We start from the raw sequence: 22,269 nt of genomic DNA, 5'->3' as shown, positions 1-22,269 counted from the left end.
GGTGCATTTTTGATGGACTCTACACCAGACTCAAATTTCTTTTTCCGCCGCCGAACTGTGTCATAAGACACACAAGAAGGTCCATAAGCAGTAGAAAGTTCAGTCATCAGCTGCTTCAAAGTTTTGAGCGAGCTTTGATGTAAGCCCGTATTACATCTTTCTTGTCCACGTTTCTACCAACCATTTTTGCTACAGTGGTCAATGATTGCATGTATTCAAATGGCAAATTTTATGTCTTACACTTAGTCTAACATGTACATTTATACACCGTTGTGTAGGTATTGAATAACCCTATACAGGTAGGTATTGGTTTTTATCGTGCCCCACGTGGATATGGAGCTAGAGGACAATAATCAATTCATATCGAACACTCCTCGTATGTCAGTCGTCATTTTACTACACGTGTACACTAAAATGTTTATATGCAGCATAAATGTGCAAAACGAATTAAATAAACAGAATAGATGTATACCAATATATGGTTACAAATTCAAAATAATATACAAAATGAATTTCATTCATAATTTCGAGTCTTATCGTAAAACTGTGAATATATTGCATTTTGTTTTTATTTGTTTACATTTTGCTTAACATGTACACACTGCCGTGACCTCTAGACCGGATGTTCATTAGGGGAGTTCACGCAAGTTGTTTTCTATAACGTTGACTAAAGCATAAAATATATGGAGCATCACTGCAATATGGAATATTGAGACAATGTGACTGGTGCACGTTGAAAGATAAATTATCGCTTGTTTAATATCAGTAGTACACATTTACTGAACTGTGTGTTTTAGGTACGAAATACGCGATTGAAATGGGTTAGTATATTTTCCCGTTTACGACCATGGTTTTTATAGAATACCTAGGGGTAGGGTATAACATGTACAGAGGCATTTTCTTTCTGATCTGGCGCCAGTGCTTTGACCTTTTGTTATTCTAATCAGGAAGAAGCAGGCACAAGCGTAATACTTCATTGCTGCTTAGACATCATTACTGTTAGTACTACACAAAAGGGGACAATCATAAATCCTCAGAAACAGACGTGTTTGTGTTATTGGTGAAATAGTCTTCAAAAATACGAAATACTGTTTTATTTACTGTTTTATTTGACTCGGGAACAAACACAAGAGATGCCTTTTAAATGTTCACTACATTTTTAAAAGCAAAAGAGAAGAATCTGCTCAATTTTGCCTGCAGTACACTGTCTGGCGGGTTGTGACACAACCAGTGCTTTTTTGTTCGCAGGGGGAAAGTAACACCACTCAGATTAGAAGACAAAAACCAGATGTATTTAACAACATTAGCGGGATTAGGTCATACACGGCATTGTTCTGACGGCATCAAAAGTAGTGTTTGTGTAATCTAAGGACACAAAGATTACAATTACATCAACAAACTTAGATATGACATTTTTCTTGAAAAGTATTAAGTACGCGCTGGCAATGTTTAGAGCACATATAATGGCACCGACATTAATCTACTGCCACCGTGCCAATCGTCACTTACATGCACATAAAACATATGGACTATCAAGCGTTCATTTGGGTTCATGCTCATGAGAACTAAACAGTTCTACAAAAAGTAGATGAAAGTGGAAGGAAATTTGTTGGAATATGTCTGCTGTTCTGTTTAAACAGATAAGCGGTTGTATGTATCTATTTTTCAGTTACTAAAATAAAAATTCAGTAACGTATAGTAACGTAGGTAAGAATATGTCAGTACAGTTCTACGTAACTAGTTCAAACTTGGTAAGCTACTCACATTATTCATGTCTGAAGATCATTAAAAGGAATACTTGTACATAATCTATTGACTGAGAAATGAAAAGATTATATCGTGAACTTTAGTAACGCATAAAATAATGGTAACGTACTGTCAGGCAATAGATCATTCATTAACCCATTCCAAACAGAAAGAAAAGCAACGATGAACTTTAATGTGTGTCATCTGGTGTTTCCATGGAAGCAGAAGTCACTCATGACCTTCCTAAGGCAAATAGGTGAAAAGACAATAAATGAATTTATCAAAAGAAGATTAATTGCAGTATGCAGACAGCTTAATAATACTATACTGGCGAGATATGAAAACGCAACACACATAATTATGCCTGAATATATTTTGTACTACAAAAAGCATCACCTTGAAATGTTCAACATATACACATCTTGATACTCTATACCCATTGTAATAAATTTACAGTCTGTTGTTTTGATTAAATTTAACACGCTTGGTAAAGAGTATCGAGAAGTTAAAATATAGTCAGGCATATGTTTGTTGCGTTTTCATATCTCGTCAGTGTATAAAATAAATCTCCCGTCATTTGTTAGTATACGTATATGGCAAGTCAGTCGACGGAATTTCCAGCAACTTACCGGAGATTTCACTATATTGAATATTTAGTGGATTGGGATGTTAAATAATGCATACAGTTAACCTGTCAGTCTTCATATTTCGAGATATTTTATTGAATGAATTACTAGTGTGTTATACGTTTCTTTCGAGTAATTTATTTCGAGTTACATTTCAAAGGGTGTCTTGTTATTAACGGCTTACTAATAAATAAACATGAATAATTATACAAAGGATACTACATTGTATAAAATATCTTCCATTCGTGCACATCGGATCTTACATTTTCACTAAAAACAAGCAATTTTTAATGTTGTGTACTCCATTACTAGGGAGAATACTTGCTAGATATCATCCTAAATTTTCAATAATTCACTCAATAATATTCAATAATTTCAAGTATAACTCATGATATCCTTTTCTGTGTGTTTGTTGCGTATGTACATCAACTATATTTCTGAATTTTGCAACACTACTAAACGGCAAAATGACATATATTCTTACAGGAACATAAAATGAACTGGCATAGCAGGTAAAGAACCTTAATTTACACTGTACATGTAAAAAGGATATTCAGTATCCTTTATGATGTTGACATTTGAATAATATGTAATGTGAAATCATTAATATTCGCGGGGGACTAATTTTCGTGGATTTCGTGGTTAAGTCAATCCATAAAATTTAATCCCAACGAACAAGTAAAATTCCCATTCAATTTATGTTCAAAAGTTGAAATCCACGAATTCATATCCCCAAGAAATTGCCGTGTTGACCAAAACCACGAAATTTCATGCCCACGAAATTAAATGATTTTACAGTAATTTATTTGCAGTTCCAGCGGTTATTAGAATTTTCTCTGAATTTAGGAAAGATTCCAGAGAGGCTATTGTTGTAAACGAAACGGAAGAAGTATCATTCATTTGTGCTGCGGAAGCTAACCCTGCCTCAGACCTAACGATCAGAAGTCCTCAAGATAAACAGATCGCTATGGTTGCCAATACAAATACTCTGATTCATACCTTACAGAATACATCATGTTTAAATGCTGGCGAATATACATGCACTTGTAGGAACAACTACACGTATGGCCACGTATCAAGCTCAAAACTGGTTCTTATTGTAAGATGTACGTGTTATCCTCTGTTCATAAGATGCATGTTTTGATTTTTGGCTCTCCTTTCTTTACATTTGATTATTATACGTTCATAAAAATCACATTTATTTCTTATGGATTGAAAAGTTTTAATAAATACCTTTTTGAATTTCACTGACACATACATTTAATACATTCACACACAAGTGATAAGTTTTCATTATTTCACAGATGCAATAAACTTCAGTTGCAAACAAAATGTTTCCATATACATTGTAAAATCACTTTGATAGGCCCAAAATATAACCTTGTTCAATCTCATAGATGCATATTCGAGCATATCTTCGTTGATCGAAATATTTATTGTTTCGACAGGAAATTTACATGAGATCCGAAAAGCTTAGTACGTAAATCGTGCTATATTTATTTTTGTTGTGTAGAATTACTATAAATTACAGGTCCTCCTAAACTGGCATCTGATAACGCTAAAGATGGAAAGATTGCAACTATCTTGCACGCTGATGTAACACTGCAATTTACAGCTCGTAATTATCTGGATGAACCAAATAAAACAACGTTCATGTGGTTCAAGGAAAATGCCACAATAGAAAAGGACGACAGTAAATTTATCATATCCTCACTAGGATTACAGTCTAACTTGTCTATAACAAACATCACACAAACAGATTTTGGGAAATTTGTAGTTCGTGTCTCGAATTCCGTCGGACAGTATATTCATATGTATGAACTTGTTGAACAGGGTAAGTTCAGCTACATAATATACAATTATTGACTCTTGAGCCATTGGATATGATGTGATATTCACTGGAAGATGGCAATATTGACCGAGACGATAGCCGAGGTCAATATTGCTCTCTTCCGGTGACTTTCACATCATATCCAATGGCTCAAGAGTCAATAACTGTTTAATCATATGCGTTCAGGTATATGAATAAGTAAAAAGTATTTGCTGCAACATATTTAATGTTTGAAAGTAGCAATAACTGTGCGAAAATGTAATAACGATTAATTAAATGAAGACACTTTAATTTCCTGGAATCATTCAGTGTGTATACAGTTTTTGATTGCGGGTTTATCCCGCTATCAAAGTTAAGTGTATTTCTGACAAACATGTAGCATCTTTATTTGATTCCAAATCACATCTAAAGGAATGTGTTCATGTCCTACACAAAGTAGTCCCATCCATGTACAATGCGGAAGAATTATCAATGACCAAGCAGTTCTTATTCATTCTCTAATCATTCACACCGGCCATTTAGATTATATAAGATCTATCAATGATTAGGTATTCCAGCCCGTGGTTACATCACTGACTTCCAGCTGTTCATGTAAGGTCAGGAAGAGTTTATCTTAGATATGAGGCACATTAGTATTTGTTTCTTATTCTTGTTTATCTATAGATTGGCGTTTAAAATGAAAATAACTCTAGCAAAACCCGCAACCACCAGACATCTCAAGGCTTTGATTTAAGTTATCGCTGTAAAATATTGTAGCTGATTGTAGCAAGTTATGATTGGCTAGAGTAACACATGTAGCTGGATTTTCAATTGTTTATATTGTAAATACAGCTACATGTCAGTTCAACTTCCATTCTATTTTTAGAAAGTAATGTTTAATTGGGAAAACCCAGAAAACATGAAATATATTTTGAAAGATGATGAGCGGTTTCGGCCAATGAAATTCAGGTTATTTTTAGAACATATAATAAAATATATTTATTGGTAAAACGGCTTTTAAATGTTTGTATTTTTCTCACAGTATCAAGGAACAATGTCTGTATTCAGTAAATATTTTTTATTATCTAATTTGATATATATTTGAGACAAACTTTTTAAATAGTGTATTGATAAAAATATCAGTTATAAAACGACGAAAATTTAAAAATGTTATGATTATTGAGCACTTAACACTGGATAGGATTTCAACCAATGTTTTAGGTTAAGGTAAATGCCCTATCATATAGATTCAGAAATGGTACGACAACAGAAAACATATAGGTATTAATATAAACTATATTGCATGGTGGTACTTAAAACAAATATGTTTCTTCCAGATAAGCCTGAAGCGCCAAAGAATTTCGCATACATTAGTGATTCAATCACGGACTCATCAGTTGATCTAAAATGGATGCCTGGGTCCAACGGAGGCTTACCACAAAGCTTTATTTTGCTTTATAAGAGAATAACTGAACTGCAGCGACAAAACATATCCATTAGAGATGCTGGGACCAAAGAGATGAATTATACCTTATCTGGTTTGTTCAGTATGACGGAGTACCAAGTGAAAATGTTCGCAAGAAATGAAAAAGGAGACTCTACTTACACCGAAAGCCTTCAATTTACAACAAAAGGTATGCATTTCATTTTCTCCTGATATTGAATATTTACAGAAATGCTTGGTGTTTCATGAGACGTAATATTTAATAAAATCCTAGTAGTATTTTGACATGTATTCTGCTTACGCGTTAAATGGCATGTTCATGAAACTGTCTTAGTTTCATGTCCAATGACCTTTAACAGGAGGTTTATACAAAAACATGTAGCTAGTCTGATAACAGATACTCCTGTTAGTGTATTTTCATTATTTAACTTAAGTATGTTGCAACAATGATAAACAATGATAAAATATAACTTCGCAAACATTTTCTTTAAGATATTCAATAGTCATCTTTAACTATTGTGTTTTATTTCTAGCTATTCATTTTGAATGAAGAAAGACCTAATGCAAAGTACTGTTAATACACATAAACGTATTGATTTTATCTTTACATAAACATAATTGTTCAGGTTTTCCTATATGAATTTTGGGTTAAATGCATCTTTTTATTAGCAACTTCGTACAGGTATTGCAAATTTAACAGCATTTTAATCGCACGGGATGCGCCCCCTATTTACAAAAGATCCTACAAATTTCGTATAAATTCAGTTACGTTAAACATACGAATGCGTCTGATTCATTTTCGTATACTAGTAAACCCGATTTAACTTTTTTGACAGTTATAACACTCACTGCGTTCCAGCGACAAAAATATTCTTCGGAGCAAAACTAAATCAAACGGGATGTTGAACCAGTAGATTCAAGGGAAGTTAGCTGATAAAGAATCAAACAATTAGGGCCAACCAAAATGTTCTATAAATCGAAACTTGTTTAACAAAATCTCAACTTAACACGCAGCAGTTATTAACAATATACTTGCTATAACAGAAATGCACCTTTTATTTTTTCCAATCGAACGGAATGTATAAATTTTTATTTGTTTATGTAACACGTTTGTTTTATTTTTTTTTGGTGTAGTTCATATGAGGAAAGTAGCATCGAAACTTTATAAAAGAAAATATGTGCTTGTAAACCCGCTCATTTAAATTAAATAACAAAATTTATCTTCTATAACCAGTAATAAAACTTCTGGCTACCACACTTTTTAATTTAACGTAAAAACTTAATTTGCCTCAGCCGGTGAAATAAAGTATTTCGACCCCCATAGAATAATTACCCCCCCCCCCCCCCGGTCATTATTCTATAGAAAAAGTGACACCCGGTCATAGTATTATGACCTCCAGATCATAGTACTATGACTCCCCCACGTGAAGTAAACTGAACCTCATGAAGAATATTGACTCCCATAAAAAACGACCCCTGGTCATTTGGTCAAATTTAGTGATAACTCATGTATCTAAGGCCTAATTGCTGCATTTTATGCCCCCAGATTTGCCCTTGTCCGTCCGTCCGTCGGTCCTTCAGTTTGACCATTAACCCCAGATACCATCACTTGACACAGAAATTAGATCATTCCGCAACGGGAAAAGGGATTTTATTCTAGACGCTGTATCTTGATGTATACATTTTTTCAGGAAAATAACAATTCACAATACGTTCACAAAACACATCAGTGTCAATAATCCCTGCAAACTTCGGTATGAAGTAATTCTTCAGAAGAAAACTGCACAAGAAACTGCTAGCATAGAACTTAGTATTAATAGAAGTTGCAATACTTAGCAGTGGCAGTAAAGTACGGTAGCGGCAACAATAGAAAGAAGTAGTAGTAGTAGTAGTAGTAGTAGTAGTGGCAGTGGTAGTGGCAGTTGCAGTTGCAGTTGCAGTTGCAGTTGCAGTTGCAATTGCAGTAGTAGCAGCAGCAGCAGCAGAGGAATAAGTGATAGCAACAACAGCAGCAGGAGAAGAAGAGGTAAATGTACAAGACGTATTAGTGGAAGCAGGTATAGTAGTATCAGTAGTAGCAATTGTTGTAGTAGTAGAAGTAGTAGTAGTACAAATGTAGTAGTAGTAGAAGAAGAAGAGGTACATGTAGTAATAGCAATAGAAGTAGCGGAACCAGTAGTAGTAGTACAATCAAAATGTTAACTATTGGCAATGGAGGGTATTAGAGTTGTAGATCTAGTAAAATTGTCCGCTAGGTTTAGTGGGGATCATTTTTTAATAGATATTGTCGCCGAAAGTCTTTTTAGGGGCCTGTGTTTTACACGGAAAGAGTAACTTTTTTAAATAGAATAATGTCCGGGAATCGATATTGTATGAGAGTTCTGTAGTAATTTCTATTTCTTTTTTATAAGGGGAATCAATATTTTACAGGAAAGGAGTCACATTTTCTATAGAATAATGACCGGGGGTCGTTATTCTATGGGGGTCGAAATACTTCACTACACCGGCGTGGTTGCTTTACCTGCGTCTCTTTCATTCTATCTTGTTCTCTGCGTATATTTATCGTGCTAACATGAAAAGGAACATCCATCAAAACCGTTTATTGACCGCTATATACTTACTTAAGTAACCTACCAACTGCTTTGACTAATATTTTATATTCCTTAGTCGTGAAAACCACCTTACTTTTTTTATCGGAAGTCTAAACTAATTAGCTGGTTAGCCACCGAAGTTACAGTAAATATTGTTGTCTCGCCTCACGAAAATTATTTTATAAGAATTATGGCAATTTTGTACAGGTTTAATGTTTTTTTAGAACCAGTTAGAAGACCAATAGAATGGCATTCAAGTACGATCGGTATTGTAGCTGGAAGTGTGTCGTCGAGTGTTATTATAGTAACTATTGCAGGTATAGCTGTTGTTGTATGGATCTACAGGAAAAGGTGAAACTTTTCTTTTAAACGTCTTATTTACTAATATGAAAATTATAAAAAAGCTCAGTTTATTCATATGATTAGCTGAAGGTGAATACCCTTATTTATCAAACACAGAACTACAACATGCAGGTTGGTAATATAACACTTATCAAATTATTCAAGTTTTTTTTTTGCCATTTGTCCGGATGTTATTTGAGGTGACAATTACCGCATATTCTTATTTCTTGTCTGTCCTATAGATTATTTAGCAAAAAATCCATCATGCATATAAATTACAGTACAGAATAAAAATAAAAATACATACCACATACATAGAAATATCGCAGAACCTCTAAGTGTAAAATAAATAAATATTTCCCAAATAATTAAGACTATTAAAAGTACTTCATACCATACCAGTTTAATTTTAGCTATTTTTCTTTATTGTTATTAATTTAATCAAAACACCATGGGTACTCTGCGGTTGAAAATAAAGCTGCTGTGTTGACTACCCACCTTGATTTGACCGTTTTTTCTCGTATTTGAACATTATCTACATTAGTCACCAAATAACCCGCAGCTTTCGAATTAAATGCTTCTTTAAAATATTAAGAAATTGCCGATTATATTAAAAAGTCATTCTTTAAAGTTTATATTATTGGACAATTCTGGATACTTTAAAAACATTCAAATTGAAAGTTGCTGGTTATTTGGTGACTGTGTATGTAAAGAATATCAAATAGGAGAAATTACGTCAAATCACCACGGCAATATTTCGAGCCGCTAGGTACCTGTGATAAATACCGGATATCTTGAATATGTTATAACTGTGAACTAGCAATATCATTAGGAAGAAAATGTTAAAGTTTAAACCCCTACATGTGTAAAGGACCTACAAGTTATTTAAACAGAATTATGAACTGGAACCATATATAGGGATGTTTATATCTAAGAAACATAGAAGTGCGTATGCGAAATTTCAGTGTGGTGTGGCCCCACTTCGCATTGAAACAGGGCGGTAAGAAAATCTTCCAGTTGAAAATAGACTATGTCCATTTTGTAAGACATCAGAAGAAAATGGAGCACATGTTCTGTTGTATTGTGATACTTACTGAGTTTTAAGACAAGAATTTTTATCTACTGTTTTAGAAGTTGAACCAAATTTTAATGATCTTACAGATGATGAGAAAATAGTGCTTTTATTCTCCAACAATGATATGGTAAAATGTATAGCCAAAACCTGTTACTTGGTGTTACAATTGAGAAACAATATTCTCTACCAATAGGTTTGACCAATATTTTATGGTTTTACTGTAAATATTGTTGAACTCTGTAATTCTATTGTAACACAATAAATAGATTTTTTTAGCTCGGCTTTTCAAAGAAAAAGCTGAGTTATTGCACTCGTCCCATTTGTTGGCATCTCAGTTTGATAAAGACAAGTAAAATATCTTATTGTAATAGCCTTGACTTGGAATGTAATTGGTTATACATTGTAAACTATAAAAAAGCTACATAATAAGAAGTAATTCCCATAACTTTGTCTTGAGGTTTGACAGAGTTATGCCCCTTTTATTGTTTTTTTTTTGTTTTTTGATAGGGTCAAATACCTTGTTATTATTAAAGATTAAGACTTAATATTTAAATAGTTACAGTCCCAATTACTCTGATTTGAACTTTATCATAAGTATGTCCCTTTTTGATTGGGTATAAGTAGTTAGCAGGTCAAATGACTCTGTTATTATCAACTACAAAGCTTTGTACTTGGAAATTGAATTGTTAGCAATGGTATGCAATCAGAAGAAATCCCCTTAACTCTAGATTTGAAATTTAACTGTTTCTTGACAGAGTTCTGTTGATGTCAAAGCTCTGATTCGAAGTCAAGCACTGGAAAAGGTCGAGATGCTGTCTGATGGACCAATGTTTTTTGTTGATTTTTTAATTATTTTCATTACTGGTATAATGTTACTCGGTGTTACAGCTGAGAAACGATAATTATTACCTATAGGTTTTACTGATTTTAGATTTGTTCTGAAATGTACGATATGTGTTTTAGATTTTTATAGTTTTATCTAATGCATTTTATAGTCTCTTGCAAATCTGTATAGATTGGCTTTGTGTTACAGTGTTAAATTAAATCTTTTATGTTTGTATTATATTAATGTACACAAAGATGAGACTTAAATAAAATGTTGACTGAACTGAACTGCGTAAATGATCTCAAATGTACATTGTATATAACTTTTAACAAGACATTGTTAAATGGTCCCACAAATGTGAAACAATGTATCGCCGGAAATGGGACATCTGTTTGCTGGTGAATTCCGTCATAGCATCAGAACAGTTGTGTAAGAAATGCAAAAACTAAATAATATGCCAGGCTTTACGAATCACATGTTCAAACTGTTTTCTTAGTTGACTACAATTCTAAAATTAAAAATAGAAGTATACTTATTTATCTAATAAAGGCTATTTCATTGGTACAGTAGCCACATAAATTGAAAAAAAACAAAACTATTTTACAGTATGCAAACTAAGATGTTGAAAAACAAAGACAGACATACATTGAAAGCATAGATTGAAAGTGTTTCGGCTTAAATAGATGCTGTTGTTCAAACTTTAGTTATTGCAAGTTTTTATATGAATGAAATGAAGTTTTTTTACACGTTGTTGTTTATTTGTTTTGTAAAATGTCTGACTTGTAAAAAAATACTATACTTTTAGAGTTATACTTTTAAGTGTACAGAAAACGGACTGTTAAGAAAGCTGTTGACTGGTGCATTCTTTTAATGTAATGTACCGTTTAACATGCAACTGTTAAACCTATTTGCGAATTTTGATTTTAACAGCAACAGAATTTAGGTAATTTAGGGAACCATATTGTAAAAGCATAAGATACAGAGTATAATAGGGTCAATGTGATCATGATCAAGGACACACTTGGAGGTGAATGGTCACGTATCTTTACTTCTTGTCTGTTACATATGTTCTTAAATTATTAGAAGATTTTCGTAAAAGTAGCATCTTTTATGCATCTCGTCAAGACGATCACTAATAACATCAAATCATCATCTAAAGTCGAAGAGCTTAATTCCATTTCCGCTTAGTATCGTCTAAACCACTCGAAATATTTTAATAAAACTGACACAATTTTGTAATTTTACTGAGATGACATGAAATACATGTCCACGCTTTAAAGTCAATATCACACTTATGTGTTAAATAATAAACATTTTAAATTTATGTACGCTCCGTATTTTCTTAACTACTGGAAGTATATTTAAAAAAAAAACAAGCATTAATGTTTATCCTTAGCCAGACGATATGCAGCTTGTACAACCTAGGTCATATGGCCTAAGGTTAAGCTCATACTTTCTGTATCGTCTTAACCACTGAAGTGTTTTCAAAAAAAAACAGTGAATTGCGTCTTTCAGTCTTTTGTACAAACCAAATAACTAGATCCAAGGTCAAGGTCAAACCTGAACGTAAAAAGTCATGATCACAACTTTTTGCTTTTTGTTATCAAAGTGGCATCAGGGAATATTAATTCCATTAACATACAGCTCACGTTATACAATGTTTATACTATTTTACAACAGTTTATAATATCACAATTTCTTCACTTTTGCAAGAACTTAATTGGTGCGCTAAATGAATTTCAGACTGAAACAAAAGAATAAACACAATGTCAGGCAAACAACAGGTAAGTGTAACATTTATTGTTGTTCTACAATGGGCATTTCTATTCCCTAAGATATATAAGCCGAATATGCCTGTATCTCTCTGTTCTTGGAATTTTCTCTTGCTCTCTCCCTTTAGTTAGATCCCTCTGTAGCTGCATATTCATATTACACATTAAAGAAAGTCATTCGTTTATAATACCTATGTATATAAAATCAAGGTCTGTAACAATAAATGGTTTCAGCTTAAACTCTGTACACCACCAAGTAATATAGTTCATTTTGATGGAAATTGAGGACATAATAGGACAGCAAAACGCGAGTTCGTGGCACTGAAAAGGCGATAATACGATGTTAAAGCGCGACAAAACGATGCAAACAACAAATTTGAATAGCATTCAAATATTGTTAAAGGGCTACAGTACGAACTTAAAGCGGCGGAACCAGTTCCAATCCATGATTCAAGTTACCTCCCCTGGCGGCCCCTTCACAGAGTCACAAGCAACGACTTATTAAAATCGGCGTATTCGAGGTAATTCAGTCTGTGTTTCAGACATTATTGCAAGCATAATGATGATTTAATGGCGAAAAGCGAAAATATTTCTGAATAGCAAATTTATTCCTGTGCTTGTCTTGTTAAATACACGATATGTCATGTCATGAGCACCACGCAATACCTGAGGAAAATCATTCACTAACCTACATTATCAATTTGTTTTTCGATCACTATTAGTGGCGTCACAACTTTATTACGCCACTATTGGCGCATTTCATTCATAGTCAGGTACCGGTATCGGATGAGCACAGCGTCTCGGGCTAATTCTAGGTGTATTAGCGCAGAATTTTTGTATATTAACTATTGTCCAATTTAATTGACCTGTCAAAATATGTTCCCGGCTTTCATGTTAATCTTCATATAGGCTGGAACAGAATATAATGAAAGCCGGGTCCATTTTTGACAGGTCAAATAAATTAATACAATACAATAAATAATCAATACAATCTAAAGTTAAATTCAAAAAATTGAAAACAAGACAGATATTGGGATTGATCTATTCATATATATTTTCATTTGCTTGTTCATGATCGCCCGGAATAAAGTTTGGTGTACAAATCGAGTACGACTTCACACTTGGCTAAATACTGTACGTTCATGCATATATTTGATAGCTGTCCTTCTATAGGTTTTTATGTAGAATATGTCAAATAATGCTTCTGTTCACGAGAAAAATGTATTGCCAACAGCAAGTTAAAATATTTCTTTCGTTTATCACATTGTGAAGCTTATAATTTATGTTCATATTTTAAACACTAACGATTACGCCTCTATTGTCTAACGTGTTTGAGTTGGATGTCAGACTGAAATGAAATGAAAGTGATAATTGCGTTACTAGTTCGACTATTGCAGAACGTGCTTTACGGTTATACAAATGCGATAAAAAAAATTGTATTGTTGCCATCATAACTTTTCTCATTTTATCATTGAATTTTCGTCATTTGCGCTTGCAGGTTCTGACAAAACACTGCAGCAAATATTTATATTGTTAATGCAAATTTCAGACGCAGTGAACGAATTTATAGTTTTTCGAACAAAACAAGCAGTTTTTCAAATGCTTATTTCTTTATTTAACTGTGATAAATGTTGTTTAATTAACAGTAACGTAACAAAACTTGAGCTTTCCAAATAATTGACACCTTTTCCTTGATTTCGAGACTTCGGGTCGGAGGCCGAATGCTTTCTGGTAAATAATCACGGAGAACAAATACCATGCCCGAGAACAGAGCTCGCTACATCTTGGTGATAGCCTATTGCTCTATAGGCTAGGCTTAATTAAACCCATGTTTTCTTATCACAAATGTAGAAATAATGACTTAAATATTGTCATATGACTATTGTAAGATTCCGTCGCTCTAACGACTATTATTTCAGAAACACTTTCGAGCTGCTCTCCTGAAAAATTCAAATGCAAAATGTGTTTATGCGCAACTTGTGGCGGATCTTCTGGTGTACAACTGATATTATTGTTTGTTCTAATGTACATGTTTATTTCCACCCCAGTTTGGCATAGAATGTATATATGACACTGAACAATACCAAAGTGGGTGAAAATAAAAGTTAGGTATTGATGAAAATGCAAGCAGAATGTAATTGTCTGCACTATGTCAAAAGCGTTGTAACGGTATACTACCTTAAGCACGATAGTTCTGGTTATTTATAAGAATGTCTTAAATGCCAAAAATCGTATGTCTATAAATTTGAACCACTAGTCATTTTCAGAGTATTCACTTTTTATGGCTTTTTGAAAGGTATTTTTTCAACGTTAGTCCCTTTAAACACTCTTGCAATACTGAAACAGTATCAAATTACAATTAGCTCCATAATGAGGATTTTATGTTTCTCTCTCTTCGTCATTTTCAAAGATCACATCCTAAAAACAACTGTACTCCCCCTCTTCTCTTGCGACTAATTAAAACAATAAATTGACAGGTAAAAGTTGAAAAACACTATTTTAAAGTGACTGATATGTTTTGATGGTGCGTATATTTATATTTTATTTGAAGCTGAACATGATTTGTTTCTGTATACAATGTGTTAGTGTGATAACAGGTAAAATCGTAGCAAAAAGAAAACTCGATTTATCACTGAGTTTTGTCCAGAAATTGTGCATTGTCGGTGTCAAATTTACATATTTTCTTGATTGAAGAATGATCTACATGTAAATTCCACTGTTTCATAAATTACTAGTTTGGTAAAATAAAAAAAAAATACTTACTAAAATCTCAAATTTGTTTATAACCATCAATGATAAAAGACACAGTGTGATTTCCTGACTGTATGCTTGCTTGCTTGGGTACTGTACGAATATTTGCGACTTTCGTAAATAAAGACTGTATGCCTGTTTTCAACTGACTTATTTAAGAAATATTAGGGTTTCCTATGCTCCTGTAGTATTTCTTCATAATTATAACCCGCAAACGAAGTTAGAATGAGGGTGGTATATAGGAATAATCATGTGGTCTGTCTGCTCAGTCTGTTTGTATGTTTCCTCATAAATTTGGTCGTCAATTACTTGAATACTATTACACCTACTTCTCCCAAAATTTAGACACAAATATCGGCAATATCTAGTTAATGCCCGTCTTATTCTTTTCTTTTTATCTTTAATGTGACATTTAAAGGTAAAACTGTCTGTTTTTCGTGTTCGTGCCATAAATTCTTTATGCATAAAGGGATTCTGAAATAACTTGGCACAAACGCTCAACATCATTACACAATTTGTCACGCACAAGACTATACATTCTAGAATTGAAACCGATATATCATTGCGGACTACAATTAAGAAACTGTGCATTTAAGAAATGTGGTGATTTATAGTGAAACGGCGTTAGGTAGACTGGCTCCCGTCCCTATGTTTGTTCTTATTTACATATATCAGTTTTCTGCATTAAGAGGGAAGTAACTCCAGAAGGTTGTTTCTACATTGAGATTTTTTATTGCCCCTGGCTCCGAACATAGGGACTGGTGAAAGTTGGCTACCAGTGTCTCACACATTTGTGAGACAAATTCCCATTAATTTCTTTCAGTGACAATCAGCTGCTATTACTGTGACGTGTTACCTAAGGGTTTCATGAGCTAACCATCATTTAATGAGCCGCACCTAATTTACCGATTTATGGCCTGCCCTCAGCTTGTGTTGGCTTATCAGACAACAGGAATGTGCTTTTACATATTTATCAGAGGATTTATGATCTTTAGATAAAGAATTAAATAATTTTAAACTTCACTTTTAATGATGAAATGGATGAAGCTATAATTAAAAGTTTTAAAATATGAACAAATAAGACCAAACCAACAGCATGTTGTAAAAGAATAGAAATTATGTTTTATTCTGTTGACTAACTGGCAACTTAACTTTTGAAATTGCCCCATTTGCAAAATGGTCATTTTAGTGTTGTGTCGCGCCTAGCTCCAAAAGTATTTGACGTAGTCACAAAACTTTACAGAAATGTTGGTCAGTATGTGTAGTTATGCACCTGGGGTTTCACGTCCGGATTCATTTAGTCGTATAGGAGTTATGGCCCCTGACTTAGTAAAAAATTGGTCATTTTAATGTTGTGTCGCGCGTAGCTCCAAAAGAATTTGATCTAGAGTCACAAAAGTTTACAGGAATGTTGGTCAGCATGTGCAGTTGTGCACCTGGGGTTTCACGTCCGGATTCATTTAGTTGTGTAGGGTTATGGCCCCTGAGTTATTTGGTTTTAGCTCACCTGAGCAATGCTCAGGTGAGTTTTTCTGATCGCTCAATGTCCGGCGTCTGTCTGTCGTCCGTCAACATTTAGCTTGTGTATGCGATAGAGGCTGTATTTTTCAACTGATCTTCATGAAGTTTGGTCAGAATGATTACCTTGATGAAATCTAGGCCGAGTTTGAAAATGGGTCATCTGGGGTCAAAAACTAGGTCACTAGGTCAAATCAAAGAAAAACCTTGTGTATGCGATAGAGGCTGGGGTCAAAAACTAGGTCACTAGGTCAAATCAAAGAAAAACCTTGTGTATGCGATAGAGGCTGTATTTTTCAGTTGATCTTCATGAATTTTTGTCAGAATGATTACTTTGATGAAATCTAGGCCGAGTTCGAAAATGGGTCATCTAGGGTCAAAAACTAGGTCACTAGGTCAAATCAAAGAAAAACCTTGTGTATGCGATAGAGGCTGTATTTTTCAACTGATCTTCATGAAATTTGGTCAGAATGTTTACCTTGATCAAATCTAGGCCAGATTCGAAAATGGGTCATCTGGGTTCAAAAACTAGGTCACTAGGTCAAATCAAAGAAAAACCTTGTGTATGCGATAGAGGCTGTATTTTTCAATTGATCTTCATGAAATTTTGTCAGAATGATTACCTGATTATATTTTTAATTTCAGTACACTTTATTAACGCAATTTAAGACACATATGACAATAGACAGACTGCAAAACTGGCATTTAACTGAAGAAAGTATGGTAATACACTGACAACACAGAACAGCTGATAATAAACGACCAATACACTAGCAATAGCCTATAGGAGGGATTTTCGACTAACCAATATAATGTCATTGTATTTCCAGAGTGATGTCAGATATCTGGCAATAACTGAGCAATTCTGGTAATAGTCTAAATGTCATAGGGTAATACACTGATAATACAATGGTTGTAACCAAGATAATTTGTCAGTTTGTTACCCTGTTTTTGTCAGTTTTATACCAGAAACTAGATACCAGTTTTTGTCAGGTAAATCTGACATCAATCTTGAAATACACTGACTTGACACTGGTTTGTCTGAATTCCCTCCTATCGCTAGTGTATTGGTTGTTTATTATCAGCTGTTGTATGTTGCCAGTGTATTGCCATTAGCTCATTAATAACCCAAAAATCGCTCAATTATGTACCAGTACAAGTCTGTTTTTTTCTTGACCATGAAACAAGCGCTGTCTTTCTTTTCTGTTTTCTTTCATTTCTCTACATAAAATACACTAAGTCTTGAACTTTTTTGATGTAAGGGTTAATTTTACCACAACAGTAAACACTTTCTGTAGTTAGAGCTTTCATATTTAACATTTAATACAACCTAAAAAATTATAATAAAAAAGATCCAGAGTTAATGTTACCTCCAAATAATTATCCACATACAATATTTCACACTTACATTTACTAGTAAACTGTTGAATGGGCTCAGTATCATACTCTTCTAGAAAATAACAACATCTGATGTTTTCTCAAATGACCCTTATCAAATTGGTAAGGAGAACTTGTCATTACATTTGATAGTTAATTGCCTCACAATTTATTGGGTTCTCAGTAGTTAACAGTTTACAGGGGCAATCTAGGGTTACACTGGCCAACTTTCACCAGGCTGTATGGTTCAGCCATCAGATAAAATTGTGCTATTTTAGAGGCGTAAAAGTTTCTTACAAAATGTTTCCAGTATTTATATAAAAATAACCATGCAGCCAGGGAGCCAGGCTAGGCGTTAGGTTGAATCCACAAACCCTATGTGGATCGCTTTCTTGACAGTGTCGAACAGTAAACAGCTCTATTTTAGTTTTGTCCTTGTATTTGCCATAAACGCACGAACTTTAATATGAAACTTGTCTTATTTTAATGAATTAAGCCCCCATTTTACAAGCAGAAGTGCCATAAAGGGAAAAAATGAGGGTCTATTAGCTCCCCTGAGCAGACATAACCCGGTTTCGAAACAGGCCTAGAGATCATCAAGATAATACTTCTGTGCAAGTTTTTATCAAATCAAAACATACATGTAACCTCTATATGACTGAAAGAGCCGAAATAGAAAATTTTGCCGCTTTCAGGGGCAGTAACTTTATAATCCACGATGGAATCTACCCAGTTTTCGAAAGTAATGAACACTTCTTATGACTTGGGTGTACGTGTGGTTAAAATCAAATATAAAATGTGACTTCTATCGTGTTTACAAGATAAAAATTGACACATTTTGGCTCTTTCGTGAGTCATTTAGGGAACGTAACTCCAGAACCTATCATTGGATCTAACAGAATCATCAAGAAATCCAAAATTTATTGTTGTTGAGAATATTTTGCAAAATTGCATCAAATCAAACGTAAAAGAAGTCGGTATAAAAGTCAAAAGAGGCAATTTTGAATATTTTAGGGGCCATAACTCTGAGGTCTCTGACGTGTTCACAAGCAAAAAAAAGCAAAGTTTAGCCCCTTAAGGGGTCATAACTTTTGAAACCGTGATGGGATCTGACTAGTTTTCGAAAGGAACCGAGATATAATGTCAATACAAGTTGTGTGTATTTTTGATTAAAGTTGACTGCAAAATGTGGTCTCTTATCGTGTTCACAAACCAAAAATGGCAAATTTTGGCCATTTAAGGGGCCATAACTGTGAAACCCATGATGAAATCTAGCCACTTTTCGAAAGGAACCCAGATATTATGTCCATACAAGTTATGTGCAAGTTTGATTAAAATCAACTAAAAATAGTGTGGTCTTTATTTTGTTCACTGGGAAATTGTGGACGGACAAACGACGGACGGAAGATGTACGAAGGGCGATCACAAATATAGCCTTCTCATACATTTAGACTTAGCAGATAACACACAGGTTTCGATTTAACCAGGCTTAGCAATGAAAACGGTTAAATCCGCAAGGACAAAATACCAGCGTTATAGCGTTATCACTATAAAATCTAGATTATTTCAAACATGAGAAATTACGGTATAATCTCGACAGGTAGTAAATATGCAGGTGTAATGAAGTAATGAAGTATTTCGACCCCCATAGAATAATGACCCCCCCCCCGGTCATTATTCTATAGAAAAAGTGACCCCCCGGTCATAGTATTATGACCTCCAGATCATAGTACTATGACTCCGCCACGTGAAGTAAACTGAACCTCACGAAGAATATTGACTCCCATAAAAAAAAACGAACCCCGGTCATTAGGTCAAATTTAGTGATAACTCATGTATCTAAGGCCTAATTGCTTTATGCCCCCACTCGGGGGAGGGGGTAATATAGATTTGCCCTTGTCCGTTCGTCCGTCCGTCCTTCCGTTTGACCATTAGCCCCAGATACCATCACTTGACACAGAAATCAGAGCATTCCGCAACGGGAAAAGGGATTCTATTTCTAGACGCTGTATCTTGGTGTATACATTTTTTTCAGGAAAATAACAATTCACAATACGTTCACAAAACACACCAGTGTCAATAATCCCTGCAAACTTTGGTATGAAGTAATTCTTCAGAAGAAAACTGCACAAGAAACTGCTAGCATAGAACTTAGTATTAATAGAAGTTGCAATACTTAGCAGTGGCAGTAAAGTAAGGTAGCGGCAACAATAGAAAGTAGTAGTAGTAGTAGCAGTAGTAGTGGCAGTGGTAGTGGCAGTTGCAGTAGCAGCAGCAGCAGCAGCAGAGGAATAAGTGATAACAACAACAGCAGCAGGAGAAGAAGAGTAGATGTACAAGACGTATTAGTGGAAGCAGGTATAGTAGTATATATACTACTATACCTGCTAGTAGCAGTTGTAGTAGTAGTAGTAGTAGAAGTAGTAGTAGTAGTAGAAGAAGAAGAAGAAGTACATGTGGTAATAGCAATAGATTTAGCGGCATCAGTAGTAGTAGTACAATCAAAATGTTAACTATTGGCAATGGAGGGTATTAGAGTTGTAGATCTAGTAAAATTGTCCGTTAGGTTTGGTGGGGATCACTTTTTAATAGATATTATCGTCGAAAGTCTTTTTAGGAGCCGGTGTTTTACACGGAAAGAGTAACTTTTTTAAATAGAATAATGTCCGGGAATCGATATTGTATGAGAGTTCGAAGCAGTGAGTATTTTACATGGAAGGAGTCACTTTTTCTATAGAATAATAACCGGGGTCGTTATTCTATGAGATTCGAAGGGAGTCATCTTTATGGAGTCAGTATTGTACTTGGAGGGGTCAGTTTTTCTATAGAATAATGACCGGGGGGGTCGTTATTCTATAGAGTTTTCAAAGGGAGTCAGTTTTTTATAAGGGGAGTCAATATTTTACAGAAAAGGAGTCACATTTTCTATAGAATAATGACCGGGGGGTCGTTATTCTATGGGGGTCGAAATACTTCATTACACCGGCCATTCGCAGGGTACTTGTAGGGGTAATAGTTTCTTGTTGTTGTTTTTTTTTTTTAATCAGAGGATCATTACCTATCAGATTCATCTATTGTTATCAGCATATACACAATAACTTAAATACACATACAGTGTAAAGCAAAATAATTAATTTTAAGACGGTTTACACCGTTTGAAAAAAAAAACATAAACTTTTATTTCAGGGGCAGCCTATGAAACTGAATCTTCATTTACTTATGATGACTTGGATGTGAGTAAAAGGGAAGGGAATACGTATAGTCAGCTACCCGCTACTTATGAACAACTTGACAATGTAACAAAAGAAGGAAGCACTTATACGGAAATGGAAAATACTGTATTGAAACGAGAAGAGCCTGACTATATAAATATCAGAATATAATCAAAAGAATTATGTTATTTAGGTTATATTGTCGAGTGCTTAATATTATGTAATTAAGATAAGATGTGAGCTTTTAATATAGAATGATTAAGCTAAATCAAACAAAAATGACTTACTTACGTAAGAAACAGTCCAGTCTGAAGTCTGAGAACTCAATACTAAGCACAGCAGTAAACAAATATGCATGTTAAGCTAAATACCCGTTTCTTTCAATCGTCGTTAACATTTACCGCCGCAAGTTATAACGCCAAATCCTGTCACACCCCGTACCCCAACGTCTTCCGCTTCAACACAGCAAGAAAAGTCTTTAAAATTCAATAAACCAACAATTGTGTCAAATTAAAACACTCTGAAAGTCTGTAATTAACTTATAAAACATTTCATTTACTACATTAAGAATCTGCAAATCCCGTAAATAGGAATGATGTTTCATGGAAATCAAATCAGTCCGCCGCGATAAATTCCAAGATTATAACCATCTGTTTGTTTTTTGGTTGTTGTTTTTTTGGGGGGGGGGAGTGTTTGTTTGTTTTTTTCCAAATCTTTTATGTGTTTTATCACATTTATATGTATAGCGTTCTCTTTTCAGCAAATGCTTCTTTACCTTCTGAAAGTCTGTGTTTTTTGTGTGTTTTTTTTTCCTTTTTTTCTTTTAGAAAAGCGTCTTTTTGTTAACAATTTCTGTGTGTTTTTAACTGTTCTTGTCTTTTGGAAAAGCGTCTGTTTGTTTACAAATTTCACCGGGAAAATGTTACACATTCTCCAGGGCATTAAATGATTTGATTTTTGCAATTTTTTTTCAAACCACTGACAGTACAGTAATTATGTATGCATTTTTATACCTAGGGGTAAAAGTGCGTGGTTTGCATAAAATACTATGTTCATAGTCATCTAAGATTTCGGCATAGTTTAAGCGGAGTTGTACTAGTTTTTTCCAACTATTTACCTAGGATAATTTTGTCAGCTTAAAAACTCTGTTTCAGAGAACGATATTTAAAAGATATTGCA

General features: G+C 34.1%; 1 protein-coding gene across 1 annotated transcript; it reads left to right on the top strand.

The window, feature by feature from the left end:
- Positions 1-3,184: 3,184 nt before the first annotated feature.
- On the top strand, positions 3,185-21,386 carry LOC128551809 (nephrin-like; the record flags this gene model as incomplete). The annotated part of the gene is made up of 6 exons (XM_053532726.1): positions 3,185-3,478; positions 3,904-4,206; positions 5,520-5,816; positions 8,442-8,568; positions 12,204-12,244; positions 21,065-21,386. Coding segments are annotated over 6 exons (1,259 nt in total), but the record flags the coding sequence as incomplete, so codon positions are not given.
- Positions 21,387-22,269: the final 883 nt, after the last annotated feature.

The sequence above is a fragment of the Mercenaria mercenaria genome, unplaced genomic scaffold (genome assembly GCF_021730395.1).
Source record: "Mercenaria mercenaria strain notata unplaced genomic scaffold, MADL_Memer_1 contig_1725, whole genome shotgun sequence".
Taxonomy (NCBI): domain Eukaryota; kingdom Metazoa; phylum Mollusca; class Bivalvia; order Venerida; family Veneridae; genus Mercenaria; species Mercenaria mercenaria.
This window is presented reverse-complemented; position numbering and strand designations above follow the sequence as displayed.